Genomic DNA, 20,210 nt, shown 5'->3' on the forward strand with positions numbered 1-20,210 from the left:
TCCTTTTAAAATTGAAATTCTTCAAGATAGGAAGTAGTGCGTTAATATATAAGATGTTCGGAATTTATTACTTTTTGTCTAAAGTGATTATCAGCTTCTGTTTATTGAAATGACATTAATCACATGCTCACTCTTTGTGAGAGTGTTAATTTGAAAAGAAAATTCTCAGTAAGTTGCCATTATTAATTTCATAGTTAAAATGATTATAAATAGAAAGTATAAAATTACAAGGTCAGCAGGTTTGTATATTAAAGCATAAACCATGAAAGTTTCTTTACATAATCACATCTTATACTTCTCATATAAAGTGGCTTGGAATCATCTGATTTGTGATTAACCTTCTGAAAGTTTATACTGAAAGTTCAAAGAAGAGTATATTTAACAATTTTCGTAGGAGCCACACAAAATTATTAATTCATCGTTTTAACAATTATAAAATTTTAAAGTGAATTGTAACGGGCTGAATTTTTTTTCAACTAATATAGACAAGCGTTGATTACTTTTAGATACAGAAAAACAAAGACAATTGTCAGGTGTGATAATGTCATATTTTAGTCATAATTTATTAATAAAATGAGCTTGGTATTTAGGAGGAGGTAAGGAGTCAGATTTTCCTAGAACTGTAATTAATCTAGGGTTTTCATTTTATCCATCTCTTCAGCTACTATTTTTCTTACTATTGACTTTCTTCTTATCCAAAACCAGTGAAAATTTAATTTGGTCTTAAATGCTTCCAAAAGGGATTGCATTACATATAATCATGAAGAATTTCTTTGATGAAAGATCCTCAATGTAAGGAACTTCTTATTTTTTTATTTCTTATTCCTTCCTATTATTTTTTTTTAACTGGTTCAGCTCTACATGATTCTCGTCCTTTAAAATGGCAATCTTCCCAAGTGCCATGAAGTCAGGGCACAGTATTCTCCTTTAAAACACGATTTTTTCCCTTTGAGAGATAATTTATAACTAAACACATTTATTCAAAAACTTGCAACCTACTTGCTGAGTTAGCCAAATCATCTAGGTCACATTGCATTAAGTTTGTGTTTCCTGTTCTCCTTGTCTAATGTAGAATCTCAGTATGGACTCAGATCCTGACCCTGAAGATAGCAGTGTTACTGAGTGAGATAATGAGTCTCCTTACTTAGGGCTCCATTTTTAAGTACACTGTGACTAGTAGCCAGCATTTCTTATGACAGAGCATCAAATCCCTTCCATTGGATGATCTGCCTCCATGGTACACTTGCATTTATAGCATCATATTCTTGTAAGTGGGCAGCAAGGAGCTGCCCGCAGAAGTTCCTTTCCAAATTCTATTGTTCAATTGAGGCCTAGGTCTGGAAGAATGATTCAATCATTATGTACCACCAAAATATGGTACATAAAACTCTAAAAATAAGACATATGTTAAAGCTATTTTCTTTCATACATATGGTTTGTTTAAGGGTTTATACTTTTAAGCTTTATATATTATTTTGGCACTGCTGTGTGCCAGCATAGCACATACCCAGCAGCAGTTAATATTTGTAAGCTGGGTTTGTGCAGTTGTGTCTAAATAGCTTTCATTTAGACATTTTGAGGTAAGAATGTGTTTAATCATTTCTCATGAAATTAGCATTAATGCTTTTTTGTCATTAAATATTCTCTTACTAGAGTATACCTTGCCATACCTGGGCAAGAAGTAGAATTGTAATTTATGCAAATAATTTCAAGAAAGTTAATGGTGTCACTAAGGTGTGAAATTAATTCAGCACAGATAGTGGTTGAATGGTATATGTTCATAGTCCATACAGTCACTTACAATAATTTAAAATTATTGTTTACATGCTTTTTCTTTCATTATATATGATGTCAATGTGAAACAAGCATGTAACAAAGTGAATTTAATAAATATGAAAAGAGAGTTGTGCAACATATGAAATAGAAAAATGAACATTTAGAAGGTTTTATCATGAGATTAACTTTGCTATGAATTCCTTAAAATCATTTCCAAATTTACTTTTATTTAGAAACACTATTCATATGAAATGAGAACACAAAGCATACCTGGAAGAAGTACTCTGAATAAAGTTCGGAAATACTAAGCATTCGATAAATTTGTATTTAATCTTATTCAATTTTTTCAATATAATTCAGTAGAAAACATACTTAATCTTAGGCCTTCCTCAATTAATTCAAAATTGAATCAAAAACTTATTTTAAAAATGTAGGTAGGGATTGAAATGGGTCAAGCTCAGAGCTCTACCTTGGAAATATCTAATCAGAGTCTCCCAAAGCATTACTCAACAAGTTGAGTAGGGTTACATTAAAATTAAAACAGTAGTGGAGGTAAAGGTAAGGGGAGAATTCATGGTTCAAAAATTTGCAGACACCTGGATTAAACATGGTTATCCTTGTTAACCAGGCCTTCCAAATATAGAACTTCTTTAAACTAGGGCTGGAAGATGGCTGTGTTGGACTGAGTTTCTCAAACTTACTGATCTTTGGAATGCCTTTCCACCCATCATTTTATGTGGTCAGTCCTCTGAAATTCTCACTTCTACACTCATCAATCAACTGTACAGACAACCTAGAAGCTAAATATTTTGAGTGGATAGGTAAAAAAAAAAAGTGGCAATTAAAGTTTTAGCACTAGATCAAAGAGGCAAAATTAGTTTCATTTCTAGTAGCTGAATTTAACATTGATGCTTTTTTATTGTTTTTAAAAGCAGACATGCTATTGAAGTTTATAAAATAAAATATGTGGGAGCTATGAAACGAAATGTCTTTCATATTTAACATAAGAGAACAAACTGCACAGTGATGTAGGTTTCAGGTCTCAGAGATTTAAGTGGATCATTAAAAATTTGAGAGCTTGGCTAGTTAGAGACAGAGTCAAAAGCCGGGAAATACAGAACGCTGAGAAAAGTCTCTGGAACTACATTGGTTTAATTTGGTGAAAAAAATAACATTTTGTACATAATCAGGCTATTTAAAAGAGAGACTATTTTACAAATCTCTTCTGAAGAACAAACAATATAGGTCATCATAAAATGGAACCTGAAATATTACCCGAAGTGTCTGGCCCAGATCATTGGGAACATACTCAGATTTTGAGTTGGGTTTAGCTTGAGGGCTTGGGGAGCAGGGAGTCTGCCATGCAGGTCCCATTTAGTACAGTAGTCCCCCTTGTCTGCAGGAGATGTATTCCAAGACCCCCAGTGGAGGCTTGAAAATGTGGATAGTATTATACCAAACCCTATATATACTGTTTTTATCCTTTACATACATATGTATAATAAAGTTTAATCTGCAGATGTAGCCTCTTCAGTAATTTTTGTATGTTTGAGTCCAAACCTATTCCTGAATCTGTGTAAATACCCTTTGCCTGCAGTAATGGCTTGGGGTCACCAGTTTCAGGAGATCCCTTGCTGAAGTCTTACAGGTTCAATGCTTTCTGGTACAACACATGGTCCTCAGTCAGAACATGTTTTCTGTTCATGTTTTCCACACACAAATTTAATGTCTTTCCCATCTTAACTAAGAGCTTATCACATACCGTGGCTGTGATTTTTGTAGTTTGAGGTACGACAGCAAAACCAGAATGAAATTATTTTTTCCTACTTCACAATTCTATTGATAGGAGTTTAATATTCTTACCATCGATGTTAGCAACCTCAGCATACAATATTTTTTTAAGTTGAAAACTTTCCCCATTTTACTTAAAGGATGCACTTTGCAGATTCTTTTTGGTATATCCAAGTTGCCAACTTCACTACTTTTAGGCTTTGGTCCCATCATTAAGTAAAATAAGGGTTACTTAAACACAAGTACTGAGATACAGTTGATCTCATAACTGAGAGAACCATTAAGTGACTAATGGTCTGGGAGCATCTACGGCATGGATATGCTGGTCAAAGGGAAGAGTCACATCTCAAACAACATGATATGAGATCACATCATGTTATTCAGAGTGCCCCACAATTTTAAACTTATGAAGTGGTTATTCTGGAATTTTCCATTTCCTATTTTCAGACCATGGTTGACTGCACGTAACTGAGACTGCAGAAATTAAAAGCTTAGATAAGGGAAGGCTACTCTACCAGTATGGGACTCTTAACACCTTTCCACGTGGCTCTGGGTGGGACTGAGGCCATTTAATTAAAAATTACTCCAAGGATTCATCGTTTTAAGAGGCAAAAACACAAAGGATCAAATGAGGTAGTTTATCAATTAGAGTGGAAAGACAAATAGAGCAAAAAGCTATAGAAAGTTTTAAAAGGTATGGCAGAAAATAAGATCAAGGTAAAGATAATTTAAAAGTTAGTCTGAACCAGTCTCTCTGTCTGGCTTCCCAGGTCTGAGCTTGTAGTGTAGGAATCTGAGCTTGACACAGGAAGCTTTCTCATTGCAAACAGCTCATTTGATGTAGTAGAAAGACCCAGCCTTCAAGTTGGACAGACAGTTTGGTTTTAAAGCCTAGTTCAGCAGTTTACTCTATCTGTATTCTGCAACCTATTTAATTTACTTGAGGTTCAGGTTTTCCATTGGTAAAATGGATTTATTGTGGAGATTACAAAATTGTAAGCAAATGTCTAGCCCCACATATGTTTAAATATTTTATACAGCAACTTTTCCAAGGATGAACTGCTGAAGGAGGTTATGCCATTTTCTTTCCAAGAAAACCCTAAAATTCTAATTTGAATTCTAATTTGAATACAAATTTACTTCTTAGTTTCATCAGGAACTAAGCAGATAAATTAATTAACCTCACAGGCATATACAGTTTTAGGAACAAAACTATATGTAAAGTAAGGTATTACATGAAAATTTTGTTTAAACTTTGCATGTATTTATAGAGAGATCACAGTTTATACAGAAGATATTTTTAATACATGGTATTCTAACAGTAGGCTTAGGAGAAATAAAATCGGCCAAGTATTCTAAAGCAAAAATTGAATCTTAGCAGAATTACTCCTTGATGCCATGAAACAGTCTTTAATTTTTATATTATCCACAGTGATAAATGTATTACAGGCTCTCAAAATGTATTGTTCATTCACTTAATAATAATGGCATGTTGTTTTGTGTTGCTTATAGAATGGTGTATTCCACATGAATGTAGCAAAGTAGCTCCTATGTTTATATATCTTAATTCCCTTTATTTGAGATTACATGTAATTTCATCACTCCTGGCATTGTTCTTTTCTGAGGATAAGCAATAGTTGACTCCACTCCAAATGTTTGTGACATTTATACATGGCTTTTATTTATACTTATTGTTTCAATTTTTGCCAGGATGATTGGAGGAACATGGGATAATTGTGAGAAGGTAGGCTGGGATAAGGCCTAACTGTAGATTCTTTTTCGTGATTTAGTTCTTCTAGGTAAGGTTATTAAAGACTGAAACACTTCAAGTCTTGTTTTATATCATGTTTTTACAGACTGTTAAAAAATGACCTCAACAAGCACAAATACAAATAAAACAATTCATATTCATTTCCACAGGATTTATTGTAATGCTGTGTTTTTTGTTAATTTTAGCAAGATTAATTTCAATATGATTGATGATTACTATGCCATCTGAATAATGTTTAAAAAATGGATTTCAAGTTCTGATCTCTCAGATATGTGCTATTATTTCTGGCTACAGGATTTAGAACATAAATAACCCTTACCTATTTTTTTACTTTAAAAATTAGGAATGTCTTAGACAAATATTCAGAAGGTGAAAATGACATTTTAACTAACATATTTGTGTATTAATTCATACAAGAAATAGCAATTAAATATAGTAGGCACTCAATATCCACGGGTTCTACATGTAGGGATAACTATGAATCCAAAATATTTTTTTTAATTTAAAATAAAAATAAAAATACAGTATAGCAACTACTTACATAGTATTTACATTGTATTGGTATTACAAGTAATCTAGAGATGATTTAAAGTATATAGGGAGAATCCCCCACAAACACTGAGGGGCAGCTATATTTGTTTTAAACAATGTACTGTCTTGTGATACCATGTGGGCTATGAAAATGAAAATTCAGCATAACTTCAAAGAGTTTTTAGCAGACTGGGAAAATATAATATGTTCAAAAATAATTATTGTACTGCTGAAACCAATAAGTACATTAAGAGAGATAAATATACATACTATTTAATTTTAAAGTAATTCTAATCTCTGGGGTGATTTAGAGAAATTTCATAAAGAAGTTACTAGTACAATGAAGTCATTAAAAATATATGAATATATGGAAGCATAATCAAAATAATGGCTTTTTCAGTCCGGGCAGGGAACCTACAAAGAGCAAAGACACAGTGAAGAGAAATCTCAGGAAAGGTTTGGGTAATAGAAAGAAGTTTACTTTTTATTGAAATAAAGTTTTTGTGGATGTAAGAGAAAGGTAGAAGGTTAGATTGGAGTTTCACAGATTGCTAAATTTGAACACCAGTTTATTCAGTAAAAAATAGCAAGCCATTAAAGATTTTCAAAGAAAAATATGTAATCGGACCCATGCTCTAAGAATATAATTTTGACATTAGAAATTGAAGCAAAATGGAGAGACATGGGACTAGAAACAAGGAGAGCACTTAGGAGAGGGTTCTTGGGAATGGTTCTGTACACTCAAGCTGCTGCTGGCAGAGGCTAAATGCCGCAGAGGCTAGAGGGGAGGAATCAGCTAACCTTTGGTCATGGAATAAGTTCACAAAGGTGACCATCAAGTGACTTAGCAGGACTGACCCTGAGAATAACTATGTAATTTTTTTTAATGGCAAATGCAGGGGAAACAGGTTTATGTGAGAGAAATAAGGACGATGACCACTTCAGACATATTTAACTAAATATGCTATGTGAATGCATCAAGCTTGTAATATACATGAGGAACTCTGGGGTTGATCCTGGGGTTATGGGCATAATGGTGAGCGAGAGGGACTATGGAGGACTTAGCTAATCCATAGACCCCCTTTTCCATTCTCATTACACACACAGAAAATTTATAACTTTTAAAACATATCACCTAGCTCAGAAAAAAAAAGTCTCAGGTTTCATCAATGAAAATGTGGTAATCATGTAGGCTGATACCACAGAAGCATATGGGGGTATCTATCCCAGAAAGAGTACCTAGTAGTGTGGTAATGGGATTTTAATATCTACATGAGAAAAATTCGATGTTCTGCTAAGGTATGAATTTGGAACTATATCTTGGAGTCTGGCAGCACCTCCTTGCCAATGCACAGTCATTGAGATTCATGCCAGCTATTTTTATGGGTTGTGGATTGGTGACACATGAGTATTGTGGAAACCCAAATTGAGAAATTAAGGTAGAAATTTGTTCAAGAATTGATAAATTCCAAGCGTAAGGGCAGAAAGCAGATTCTTTTGATAGGATCATTTAAATAATTCAAGATGCTCATAGAATTCCTACAGAAACTAAAATTACCATGAAAAGGCATTCACAATAAAAACTATAAAGCACATGAGAAAACAAGCTAACTTAAGACAAGGAAAACAAACACAGGAGACAACAGAAAAAAAAAAAACTATAGCAGAACAGAAGGTAACAGAACAACCTGAAAATGATTATAAATTAACCAAGTGAAATGTTCATATAGGCAAAGGAAGACCATAAGAACAGATCTTTACAGAAAACAAAATTAGTATTTGACAAAACGAAACATTATCTATAAGTGGAAATATATTCATTAAAATACAAAAGCGAATGGATTAATTGAACAGCAGATTACATGTAACCAAAGGGAACAGCAGATTAAGTGCAGCTTAGCCTGCAATTAGGATTTGAGAAAATTGTAAGAATGAAGCCCAGAAAAATAAATTAATAGAAATTGTAAAAGTGAGGTTAGTAGACAATGCCTAATAGAATTTCCATATGGAGTAAACAGAGAAAATAGATATGAGAAATACGTTTGAAAAGGTAGTACCTTGAGAATTTTCTAGAAATTAGGAAAAGCACTAATGTTAATATTGAAGAAGTATAGCAAATCCTGAGATAGCTAATAGTAAAATGCAGATAAGATAGAAACAGATAATCCCAAAAACAGTAGAGAAAAAAATAGATTACCATAAAAGAATTAGCTTGACAGTAAAATTCCTATCAGCAATAACTGAGACCGGAGACAATAAAATAATATATTCAATGTGCCAAGATAACTGTCAACATAGAATTTTATACCTAGTCAAACTATTGTTCAAGAATGAAGATGAAATAAAACCATTTGCTGACGAAACAGTCTGCAACATCTACCATTCAGACTCTTGCTGAAAGAACTACTAAAGTATTCAGTTAAGTCAAAAACATTGAACCAGAAGTAAGGGATGAGATGAAAAAAATAAATGGAGCAATAGGAGTTTGCAGCTTCAGAAAAGTAGAAATTATTTGGAATGGGTCTGGGTAAAACTTAACCACCAGGCAATCAAAGCTGAACAAAAATATTATGGCATATTAGTGAGGAAATTCCTGAGATTAGTTAGATGCTGTCAGATCCATGTAATATACCTTTTTACACAAAGGAATCAGTATGGCAATCCAGGTGATGCAGTATTGCTAATAGTTGAGTGATTTTTGATGTTGGCAGTATAATAGAACTTTAAAAATTATATAAAAGAATATATTGGTGGTTGGATTTCATTCCCTAGGTTTCTGGTTTAAATGTTTTGGAACATATCCTAAGCATCAGTGTTTGTCTTTTTTAAAGCACCAAGGTGATTCTGTGCAGGCAAGGTTGAGAACCACTGTAATAGATTGTTAGAGAAGAGCAGAAGTCCAGAAGCTGGCCTTGGCCACTTGTCAAAGAAGAGAATTCAGTTCATATTCATGACAGTAGAGGCCTTTTCTCACTCAGGAAAAGTAGCTTGACTTCTTTAGAAAGGGTTGGCAAACTTTTTCTGTAAAGTTCCAGATAATAACATTTTAGGTGTTGTGGGTCAGATGATTTCTGTTGCAACTGCTCAACTCTGCTGTAGTGTAAAAGCAGCCATAGATAAGTATGCAAACAGATGGGCGTGGCTGTATTCTAATACAATGTTATTTGTAAAAGAGTGATAGGCTGAATTTGGTCTCTGGGCCTTAGTGTACCAACCTCTGCTTTAGAATGTTAAAGTATACAGTTAAGGGAACATAATTGAGAACCATTACTTTAGCTTTGGAGAAAGTAGTCCCATGTGTGACTAGATCAAAGCAGCGTTCCCTCACAAGATAGGGAAGAGCATATGAACATGAAATGCAACAGAGTGTGAAGATCGCAGAGACAGAGGCATGGAAATGTCCTGGAGGGAAAGTGTGAATAAATAAAAATGCCCACATAGAAAGTTAAGGTTCTGTCAATAAAGTGGTAGCTGTGGCCAAATAATAATTTGGAAATGCAGGAGAGGTTTGTTTTGTTTTGCATTTGTTTTATTTTGTTTTTCACATTTAGAAGGAGAACATGTAAATAAATAGCTAGGATTTTCCATTTACTCACATCTAGATGCTTTGGATTCAAAAATCAATGTATTTATATATTAGCATGTTATTGTAATCATTACATTTGTATTAAAACTTTTTCTCCTTTTCCATCCTTAGCCACCTTCTCCAGTGTTATGTTCATTTAAGAACATTTTATTTTCACACATCTTGATTAAATTTACAGATTATCTAAAGCATAAACTTAGATTATAGTGATTGAAATAGCAGAGGGATGAGCTTCCTGTTCAGCATAACTTTCAAATTTTACTTGAATTTATCCCCTTTTATCCTTTCCTATCCCTCATAACTGCTTGAATGGCTTATAAAACTACTTAATACTAAAACATATTTTAATTGACATTTTAACACTTCCATAATTTCTGTAACCTAATTTGGTTACATCTTAGAATCAATGGCTATGTACTGAATCATTGAATATGTATTTTATTTTTCTACTCCAAAGACTGTTAGGAATTTCATAGTGCATCTTCCAATCAATAGCATATTAGAATTAAGGAAATAGGATATTATCTTGTGTTTTTGCCTCTACCTTTTCTCCGGCATCTGCTTCCACTGCCCCCACAGAGTTACATTTCTGGGAAAGAAATCTGGTCTTGCCACTACCTTACCTAATAATTTTCAGTGCCTCAAAACAATTTTGAGTGATCTCAAAGTCCAGACAACTTGGAATGGCATTCAAAGGCTTTGCTTTCTAAACCCTTTCATATTGTAGCCCCTGTATTCGATCTCCAGCCTCATTTCCCACCATCTTTCTATCTTTTATGTAGCTTGCTTCATTCATTCCTAAATATCATACTCATTATGCATTTTTTCAATACAAGAATTGTAAACATCTCTGAAGTAAGTTTAATAAAATGATATTGATGTTGAGCTGGAAATAGCTAAAGCAGGCTTTTCCTAAAGCTTAATTATTTAAGATTGAAATGGATCTTTGTCTTTGCAGGAAAAGCTTGACTTTTTATATTAGAATGAGTTACCAAAGAAGCTTATGGAATATCTTTATTCTGAGCCTTCTAAACACATTAGACACTCTTCTGTTTGGAATGATTTAGGTAAACCCATGAGAGAGGGAGAAAAAATGAACTCTGAGGCTATGCCCAGTTCCAGGACCTTTGGATGATTAATGACTGTATCTAAATGAGGCCAAACTATCCAGATGGGGGTAAGAAGAAAAATTCAGTTAGTCTTCTATATGGTCTCCCTGTATGTTTCCAAAGACCTGGATATTTAACAGTTGGGTGTATGTAATTATTTAAATAAAACCATATATTTCACTAGTATTTTCTGCTTTGAATGTTAATATGTTGCCATGGTATGAATAACTTTACCAGATAATCACTTACTAATTATTCCCATCTGTCATCGAATACATGTATCAAATTGTAATTATTATAGAAAGATAAAAATGTGAGTTGATTGAAAATGCTTCAAACTTTATTTGGTTTGGTCTAAGGATAAAATAATAATAAAGCAATAGTGCAAAATAAATTTTCCTGATGCAGTTTTGACTAATTCTTTTTATAAAATGGAAATGGCTTATTTACCATATGCATATTTATAAGGCTCTATTTTTAATCTAGGTATGTGTCTTGTGCTCTGGGCTGTCCATATGAAGGAATTATTACACCGCAAAAAGTGACAGAAGTAAGCTACATCTCCAGCTTTTTTGGTTTATGGTAACATGATATATATTATTTTTAAAAGTGGAGTTTCTTACTGTTTACTGAATCTGCATAGCATGAAGTCATAGATTAAGAGATGAGCCCTGAAGACATATTTCATCACTTAACTAACAGTTTCATTTTAACACTGAAGTCCTGTACATTGGCTATAACTTTTCAACATTAAGGGACAGTTGAGTCCTACAATTTGGGTGCTCAAAGGTGGAAGGGACGAAAGTATCTATTTTGTTTTTTTGTGGTTATAACCTAGTGAGTGGCCTTTGCAATCTCCATCAGAATGTCAGGGCAGTTTGTGGAGAAACCCTTAAACTTTGCCTTGGTTGCTTAGGTAGCATCCCTATTTTTCTCTTGCATACTTTGGCCCGTTATATCAGAGTATACACCACTTTTGTGTTTTTATCCTTTTGTGATCCTGTAGGTCTGACTGCTGTGATTAAGTTGCTATTATTCCAGAAAAATTTTAAAACAATAGATTATAGTCATTAAGGCCCTGATTACTGAAGTTTATTTTCTTCCTGTCCTTTATTATTTATTTATACCAATGAGTACAAAATGCACTGTCTTTGAGATTATATTAGATTGTCTCAGACATTTATTTGTATATAAAGTACATTAATGTAGACTTGTTTTTAAGGTTAATTTTGACAAGTTTAGTAATTTGCCAAAAATTTGGCACCAAAGCAGTGAAGATGGCCTTATAAGAAAATCCAAATTTAGGCAGGATAAACTTTCAGTTTAGCTAACTAAAGCCATTCCTCTTTTGTGCTTTCATTTGAACTTTTGGAATCTACTACAGATTTTTCAAATGAAAGCTATCCTTTTATCATTATTTACACAAGATCCTTGCACACAGAGGCACGTATCCTATAAAATAACACCATTCATATTTTGTAGATTTTCACTTGCATGGGACCCTTCCAAGGCTCTGACATTAATTTGCATTCACAATTTTGTGTGTGTGTGTGTGTGTGTATGTATGTATGTATGTGTGTGTGTGTGTGTGTGTATATATATATATATATATATATATATTTTAAAGAATACCTCCAAAGGGTATGACTTCAGGCTGGCCCCACAAAACCTTGATCCACCTTTGCTTACCAGCAGACTTGCTTTCTTCCTTTTGCTATGCACCACATAGGAGTGAACCACACACACCTTGGGTGAGGATCTCCATTTCTGTACCCGAATGCCTAAGGTGCTACTGCAGAGTCATGTAACAGGAATAATTCAGGGCCAGCAACCTTAAAGGGGCCTTTTGTGTGATTCTAATACATTTTGTGCTTAACTCACTCTCTTCTCTCTGAAATTACTACTTCAAACTATGATTACTCTGTTCACAGTTTGGTCCTTCCCCTCATTGTCTCCCTCCTCAGTTTTTGCTTTCTCATTACACTGTCCTTTGCATTTATCTTTTTCCCTACCTGGAATGTTCTTTGCATTTTATATGTCAGCTGCCTGGAAGCCATTAACATTTGCATTTGATATTCTTCCTAGTACATTGTTCTCAGATCCTTCCTTCTCACCCTCTTCAAGGAGTTAGTAAGCACTTTATAATAAAGCTTACTTTATTTCAAGTTGTCACATAGGTTAGAATCGTTTCTTTGTTTGAAAATTCTTATTTTTGTGAGTATTTATTTATTCCTCAGTAGGGTTGACTAAGATCTATCCTCACTTGACTTAAGGATCTGTATAAATATGAGCCATGTCAGTATTAATTTCCCCATTATATCCTGGGACTAGCACAGTGCTTGCCATAAAATAGGCATTGAAGAAATACATATGAAATGAATGAATGAATCAGTATCATGTGCCAGATTGTGTATCAAATGACTTTTATACATTCTCATTTCACTTTTACAACCAAACACGTCATTATTAAAATTGTTTTTATCTTTTTTTTTTTTTAACAACAAGTAACCAAGGCTTAGAAAATATGCTAAAAGAAGGTGTTTTGTTGTCTTATTCTACAGATTAGGGATTGAGGCTTAAGTACGCTAACCTTACGCCCAGTGTCATATGAGTAGGATGAGTGGGAGCTGAGATTTAAATTCAGGTTTCTCTGATTCCCAAACCCATGTCTTTGTCAAAATACCATGCTGCCTTTATGCATTCATCTTGCTCTTTGAAAGTAACATTATTCAGCTTGAAGAGATCTTGCAATTTGCCTCAAAGTATATATATTTATGAGCCAGAAAAATTAGGCCAGAAATATTAAATGACTCTATCAGTTGCAAAGCTACTTAAAGAGCTGAACTTAATATAGTTGATCCTCGAACAATTTGGAGGTTAGGGACCCCACACTCCACACGCACAGTCAAAAATCTAGATATAACTTTTGCTCCCCAAAATTTAACTACTAATAGATTACTGTTGAGTGGGAGCCTTATAGTAATGTGTATATTATATTAATGTATATAATATAATGTATATAATGTAACCCACCAATTAACACATATTTTGATTTTCACTATCTTGAAACGGTGGGCAAATGTAGCTGGAGACCTCAATCTATGGTGCATACTCAGCAATTCAGCTTTCTCTTATGTCATGACTTTTTTCTGCTTCTTGGGAGCACTTCCAGCATCACTAGTTGCACTTCTTGTGAGTTTCATGGTGTTAAGGTTTATGATATTGCACTAAACATAATGAAAAACACATAAGAACTGCAAGAGATCACATTGTACTATGATATGCAATTTACTGGAGAGATGAACTGTTCATACAGAGATGATTAGCATCACCAGGATTTTGAGCTCACTGGAATAGCACTAGGAGGTGGCTACAAAATTATTACAGTAATACAGTATGTACCACAATTAATTTTATGCTGTTATGATTTAGTATTGAATTACATGTACATTTCTCTTAAATGAGAATGACAGTATCTATAGTCTGTGTGTATGAGTTTTGATAAATTTCAACTTTTAAAAATACATTTGTATTATTTTATAGTAAATGAGAAAAATCGATTAGTATTAATATATATTTTATATATTCATGACATACCTTTTTCTTTTTTTGACATTTCTATACTATGGGATTTGTCTGCAAGTTTTTTCAAATCGTTGAAAATCTCCGAAAAAAATTTAATATGGTTATTTAAAAAAAAAATTCATTTACAAGTGGATCCAGAGTTCAAACTTGTGGAGTTTAAGGGTCAGCTATATAGATATCTTTTGACCCCTAAATTAATAGCTTGAGAAATACTACTTCCAAAGTAAATCTGTAATGCTTTGGTTTGATTATAGTGTTGAGAAACATACGCCTGCCATAATTGCCATTGTAGCTTGTAATTTCATAGTGGAACAAATAGCTGGATAAAAAGATAAGGTAGATATGACTCTAAGGCAAACTTGAATACAAGAAAAAGACAATTTCAGCAATATCAAAGTCTTATATAATGTTTAGAATAAGCAAAAAAAAGGACCAGAAAATACATTATATATTTTTCATGGACATTACTGGTCTTAGTTGTAATTTTTTACCTTTAGATGATGTTATTTGTGGCACAGGAGGGTTTGAGTCTCTTCATTTCCATTATTTTACTAGCACTTCACCTTTATCAACAGGTGTCTAAGAGATTGTACAGCATGGGTTGTTATGAGATCTCTCTAGGAGACACAATTGGAGTGGGAACTCCAGGAAGTATGAAAAGAATGTTGGAAAGTGTGATGAAAGAAATCCCACTGGGTGCTCTTGCTGTTCACTGTCATGACACCTACGGACAAGCCTTAGCAAATATCCTTACGGCCCTTCAGGTATTTTGTATTCTTTGTGTGTTATGTGTGTGCATAGGGTGTTCATCTTTATCTGTAATATAAACATACCGAGAGTTGTATTGTTACAATTTTTATAAAATATTATGAATATAATTTTAACCAGTGTCTTCACATGACAGGTACTTGGCAAATATTTGTAAATCTCACAGTTTTTTAGGGCAATGAAGATCTCTTATTAATTTGATTTGATAAAATCTGTAATCTGTTCTTTTGAAAAGTATTAATCTTAGCAGAGTTATGTCTGCTTCTCTTCCCATATTCTGTCAACCGTAACATTTAATAGACTGAAATACGATGGCAGTTTAAGCAGTGCAAAACATAAAAATAGTAGACTATCATAATCATGAAACTAATGCTTTGGTGATTTCATGCTCTCTGATGGGAAGATATGGTGCTGAAATATAGTATATTTTGCTTAAAATGTTTTCCTGATGTTGGCAAGCTTACTTTAGACAGAACTTATGTCTTTTAATCAAGTATATTTCATTATATGATAAAGTGAAAAGATCTGGAAAGTGGGAAGACTACGAATTGCTTATTACATTCTGTGTTATTTTAAATGTATTCGTTTGAAAGAATAGATAGAAGTGGCATTAAAATAGTATTATTTTAAAATTAATGTCAGGTTCTTAAATGCCGCTAAAAATGATTTGTTTGATATTCTCAGAACCCAAGATTTTGACAACTAAAGATAAGACTATATAAAAGTTTTCTGGTTGGAGGCTGAATACCAATATGTAAAGCTTAATATCACAATCCTAAAGTATACAGTTGGTTGGCAGAAGTTAAAAAACAATGGGGATATCAAGTTCCACAAGGGCTTATTTTGACTTTGTAACATATGTGTACAAATCCTTATTTATCGTCTGGAAGCAAGAAAGGAACGTTCTATTGAATCAGAGAAAAGAGAAAATATTATTTCATGGTCTTTGGGGCATAGGAATTTTTACAATTTTCCTTCCCTACGTATTCTAGTTTCTGAAACAATAGAAAACTAGACAGCACTTCAGGATCCTGTGTTCAGCTGCAACTGGAAGTTATTAAGTGTTTCTGAAGGGCTCTCTCTCTCTCCCTCTCATTTCTCTGTATGAATATATCTTCTATGTTTTAATACTTTGAGTAATCACTTATTTGTGTAGCGTACTTATTATAGAATGAATGACAGTTTAGCTCTTCAGGATAAAGGGCTATAGAACAAGATATGGGACCTCAGACTTCTGCTTCTGAACTATATCTGCCTCTTGAAAATGTCCAAGTAAGAAAACATTGCTGCTACCCCAATGCAGTTTGAATGGTTAAGGAAGGCCTATCTGAAGAAGCAATTGTTGAAATCATATCTAAAGAATGAGAAGGAACGAATCCTAAAATGGTGTGTATGTGTTGTGTGTGTGTGTACGTGTGTGAAAAGAATGTTTTAAGCTGATGAAATATCATTTGAGCAAAAGTCCTTGGGGAAGGAGAGGATTATGTCCTAGTAACTAAAAGAAGACTAATGTATTCAGATAAATTAAGGTTTATGAAATTTGCCATATTAGTTGAACTGCATTGTCTCTATTTTCTGAGAGATTTGGACTGAAATTCTGGTCCATTTTTCCATCTTATAACAGCCATACAGAGGACAAGAAACAATCTTGGGCCCAAGCAGATGAGGAACATGAATGAGAACATATGTAAGGGCAGAACTCCCCAAAAGACCACACCCCTAGTCAAAGGGTGAATCAGCAAAAGATCCACCGCATAAAGGGAGAGAGCAAGCATATTCAAGTCTCATGGCCTCGGCTATGAGTAGAGGAGAAATAGGACGTATCTCTTTATACTACACAATGTTTTGTAGACCTTCACGTGAGTTTAGGGTTCAAGTTCACATACCTGCAGAACTGGAAAGACCTAAGCAGATTAGTTATTTTCAAATGCCTATGGGTTAGTAGCACTGCAGGTGCCAGAAGAATATTCTTATAAAATATATATTAATATATATTATATATGTATATATTATATGCATATATGTATTATATATTTATATATGAATATATATTTTTAAGGAACAGATCTTCAGCTTACACTAAACTATTTGAGATCTGTGTGTCTTGTGCACACGTGCATGTGTGTGTGCGGGGGAGAGATTGATACTGTACCCCTCTGTGGCTCCTGTGATAAAAGAATGTCTAAGTGTCAGGATCTGAGGATCTGTGTTTTCTGTTTTCCTAGCACGTGCAGAAGCTCTATTGTGTCCATGGGACGCTGGGGCAGAAGGGGAGAAGGGGCCTTGGAAAGCATTAGTATACTCTGTGTTACATTGCCCCAGAGCTTAATTTATAGCCACAGTGTAAATACATGGATAAGAGAGTAAAAGTGGCTTGCATAATAAGCAACATTGATATAAGGCCAGAGAAGCTACTATAAATGAGTGATTGAGAAAATGGTCAAAAAGCAGAGATGTAGAGCTTTCTGTCTATTCCGCCATCAGCGGGCATAGAGTTCGATACCGCATTGACATCATAAGAAAGATATATACACAACTGCTTTCTTGAAACTGTATGTAACTGAGACAGTGTTCAAATGTTTTGAAACGTTTATGAAAGACAGCCACATGTGGTACTGGAATGTCACTGCAAACACACATGTGGACTGGTCCTGAGTGACGCTGAGTGAGGTATTCGCCAGTGCTCTCTTCTCTCCCCTCTTCCAACAACAATAAAAACACAATGAGCAGGTTTAACTTTAGAGGAGAAGAAGAAAATATATTGAAGGAAACTGTCAGTGTTTGAATAGAAGGAGAATCAGGGAAAATCTAACTTCATTATGAACGGGGCTAACCTTGGCTTTAGGAAGCAGAGGCCATACTTCATTTTTTAAAAATGGAATCTTTGAAGTGGCTTCTAGTAAGATTGGTGGTGGATATGGACTAGATATCATTTGCTTTAATTTAGGGGTGGAGAAGCAGTTTACAGCGCTTCATACTGGAAGTTAATATTAAGGCAAGCAGACATGTAATAAGTGGAAACTTGGCCACAATGATAGGAAACAAATGAAAGTTATAAATGGAACGTCCCCCTCAGTCTGGAAAGCACACACTAATAGTGTAGTAGAGGGATCTGAGGGATCTTTCTTGGGTTCCTGGGTTTTATTGTTTTTTTAAATTACTTAAATATATGATTTATGGGACCAGAGATGGTTGTATGGAATTCAAGAACAATTATCATATTATTTAATATAGAGAAATTATTCTGAGCATGTCGATTCCAGTGTGGGATATTTATAATCCCTCAAAACCAAAAGAGCAAGAAAATGAGGTGCCAAAACGTACAGCAATTTTAGTCACGGAAGAAATGGATGTGGCCCAATATACTTTCTTAATTTTTAATGTAAAAATTTAGCTTCACCCTTCTGCCAAGTACCTAAGTAAAGTTAAAGGCCAGTTAACAAACTGTTTAATCTAATTAATTTCTCAGCCTCTATTTTTCTCCACTGAAATGAGGAAACAAATGAGATCCAATACTGAAATAACAGCTACACATTGATTGGTAGCACAAAGACAAAGAACAGGCAATATTTGGATTTCTTCTGAAGAAGTACTATGTGCCCTTTTTTCTCTTAAACTTAATAAATTTTAATATGCCTTTTCTCATAATGTTTTTCATATGCTTACTATTCTTTTAGAAAAACCAAATTGTTTACCTAATTTTTACATCAAAAGCTTTCAGTTTTTAGATTGACTCTTAACAAACCATGTTTAAAAGCCACCAAATAGCAAGTCTTTCTTCAGAGAATGTTTTTTAGTTTCTCAAGAAGAAATTTTAAAAATTCCCATTACTAGCCAGATAAACCTCTTTGTTTCTCAGTTCTATATTTGTAAGAATGGATATATGATGTCTACTTCCCTGAGTTGTGCAAAACTGAGATGAGATACAGAATTTCTAGAATGATGCCTTGATAACAGTACACATGGTTGGACTGTTGGATTTTCAAGTGTGTATAACCAAGGTTCCTAAGCCACAGAAGTCTGAATGAACAAAGATGAACAAAGTGCCTTTATATGTATTTTTACAAGTGGTTGGATTGTTTATATCAGTGGTAAAAAATGGGTAAACCTTCTAATACTTTTATTAGTTTTAGTTCATCTCCAACATCTTTTTATTAATATAAGCATCTCTCTGATTTTGGCAATAGGTGATCAATTAGTTTTTGTCTTTAGGGATAATATCATCATTATCTATTTCTAGATATCCACAAGTATAATGGATAGTTGGAAAAAGCTGTTTCTGAGCTACAGGAAATTTTAAACTGACATTCAGTTAATCAACATTTAAAAATAACACATATAAAAGTTCTGATTCTACTCTAATAAGCTAAAAATGAAAGTGGTTAATCTTCGTGCAACAGACTATACTTAGATCATAAACTTGAAGCTCACCAAGAAAGTAAACACATCTAAACCCACCCTGCCACTCGCACAGCACTTCATCCATGCTGACCAAATGGACAAGTAGTAGAAAAATTGATTGTCAAGTGTTTCCTGAGTCAGATAAGTAAAAAAGAATGAACACTGGGTTCATCAGTAGAAGGGTTTTTTGTTTGTTTATTTTCTTTTTAATCACAGTTTAACAATTTTTTGTTTGTTGTTGTTGTTGTTTGTAAATCATTGTTTCCACACTTAACATCAGCACAATTAATTTACATTGGTAAATTAATTGGGTAAGGGTAAAGGGTAAAGGATAAAAGGGTAAGCATAGGGAATAACATACATTGTGATCTCCATTCCCACAAGTCACAGCTCACTGGACCAAAGAAACTCTTTAACACATGTCTGACAGTTAGAACATCTTTTTGGGGATCCAGAGGCTGAAAAGGTCATAGGCAGAGTCCTGGAGTTCAGATATACACAGAGAAGTAAAGTCGAGGCTCATGAAACTGAGAGATTACAAGATGGAGAATATGCCTGGTAGCTTTTCACTTTCCATGGGGCCAAGTGTTGTGGTTTTCTGCTTCATATTCTTAAAATTCTCCAGTGTCCTCCTAACGGGTACTTCTATTTTTTCACTGACTTTTCCACTATCTACAGAATACAATATTGGGATAATTGCATTTCCTCATATGCAAAAGAATTCCGTTACACTAGAAGATAAATCAAAGTATATGCTCATACCCTTTTCATGAAAATTTCTTAGATTCAAAACAAATATAGTTAATCAATACTTGCTTTTGTTGGCAATTTTCATTAATTAGTGTGATTATAGTAATTCCAAAAATTAAAGATATGGATGTTTCTTTGCTTT

General features: G+C 33.8%; 1 protein-coding gene across 3 annotated transcripts in view; it reads left to right on the forward strand.

The window, feature by feature from the left end:
* HMGCLL1 (3-hydroxy-3-methylglutaryl-CoA lyase like 1) overlaps nucleotides 1-20,210 on the forward strand; it is a 146,522-nt gene that overhangs the window by 70,202 nt on the left and 56,110 nt on the right. For all 3 annotated transcript variants that reach the window (XM_005552693.4, XM_074039031.1, XM_065543897.2), the window contains exons 6-7: nucleotides 11,051-11,114; nucleotides 14,725-14,913. In XM_005552693.4, coding sequence (XP_005552750.1) covers nucleotides 11,051-11,114; nucleotides 14,725-14,913 — 253 coding nt within the window. The remainder of the gene's footprint in view (nucleotides 1-11,050; nucleotides 11,115-14,724; nucleotides 14,914-20,210) is intronic.

The sequence above is a fragment of the Macaca fascicularis genome, chromosome 4, assembly GCF_037993035.2.
Source record: "Macaca fascicularis isolate 582-1 chromosome 4, T2T-MFA8v1.1".
Lineage (NCBI taxonomy): Eukaryota > Metazoa > Chordata > Mammalia > Primates > Cercopithecidae > Macaca > Macaca fascicularis.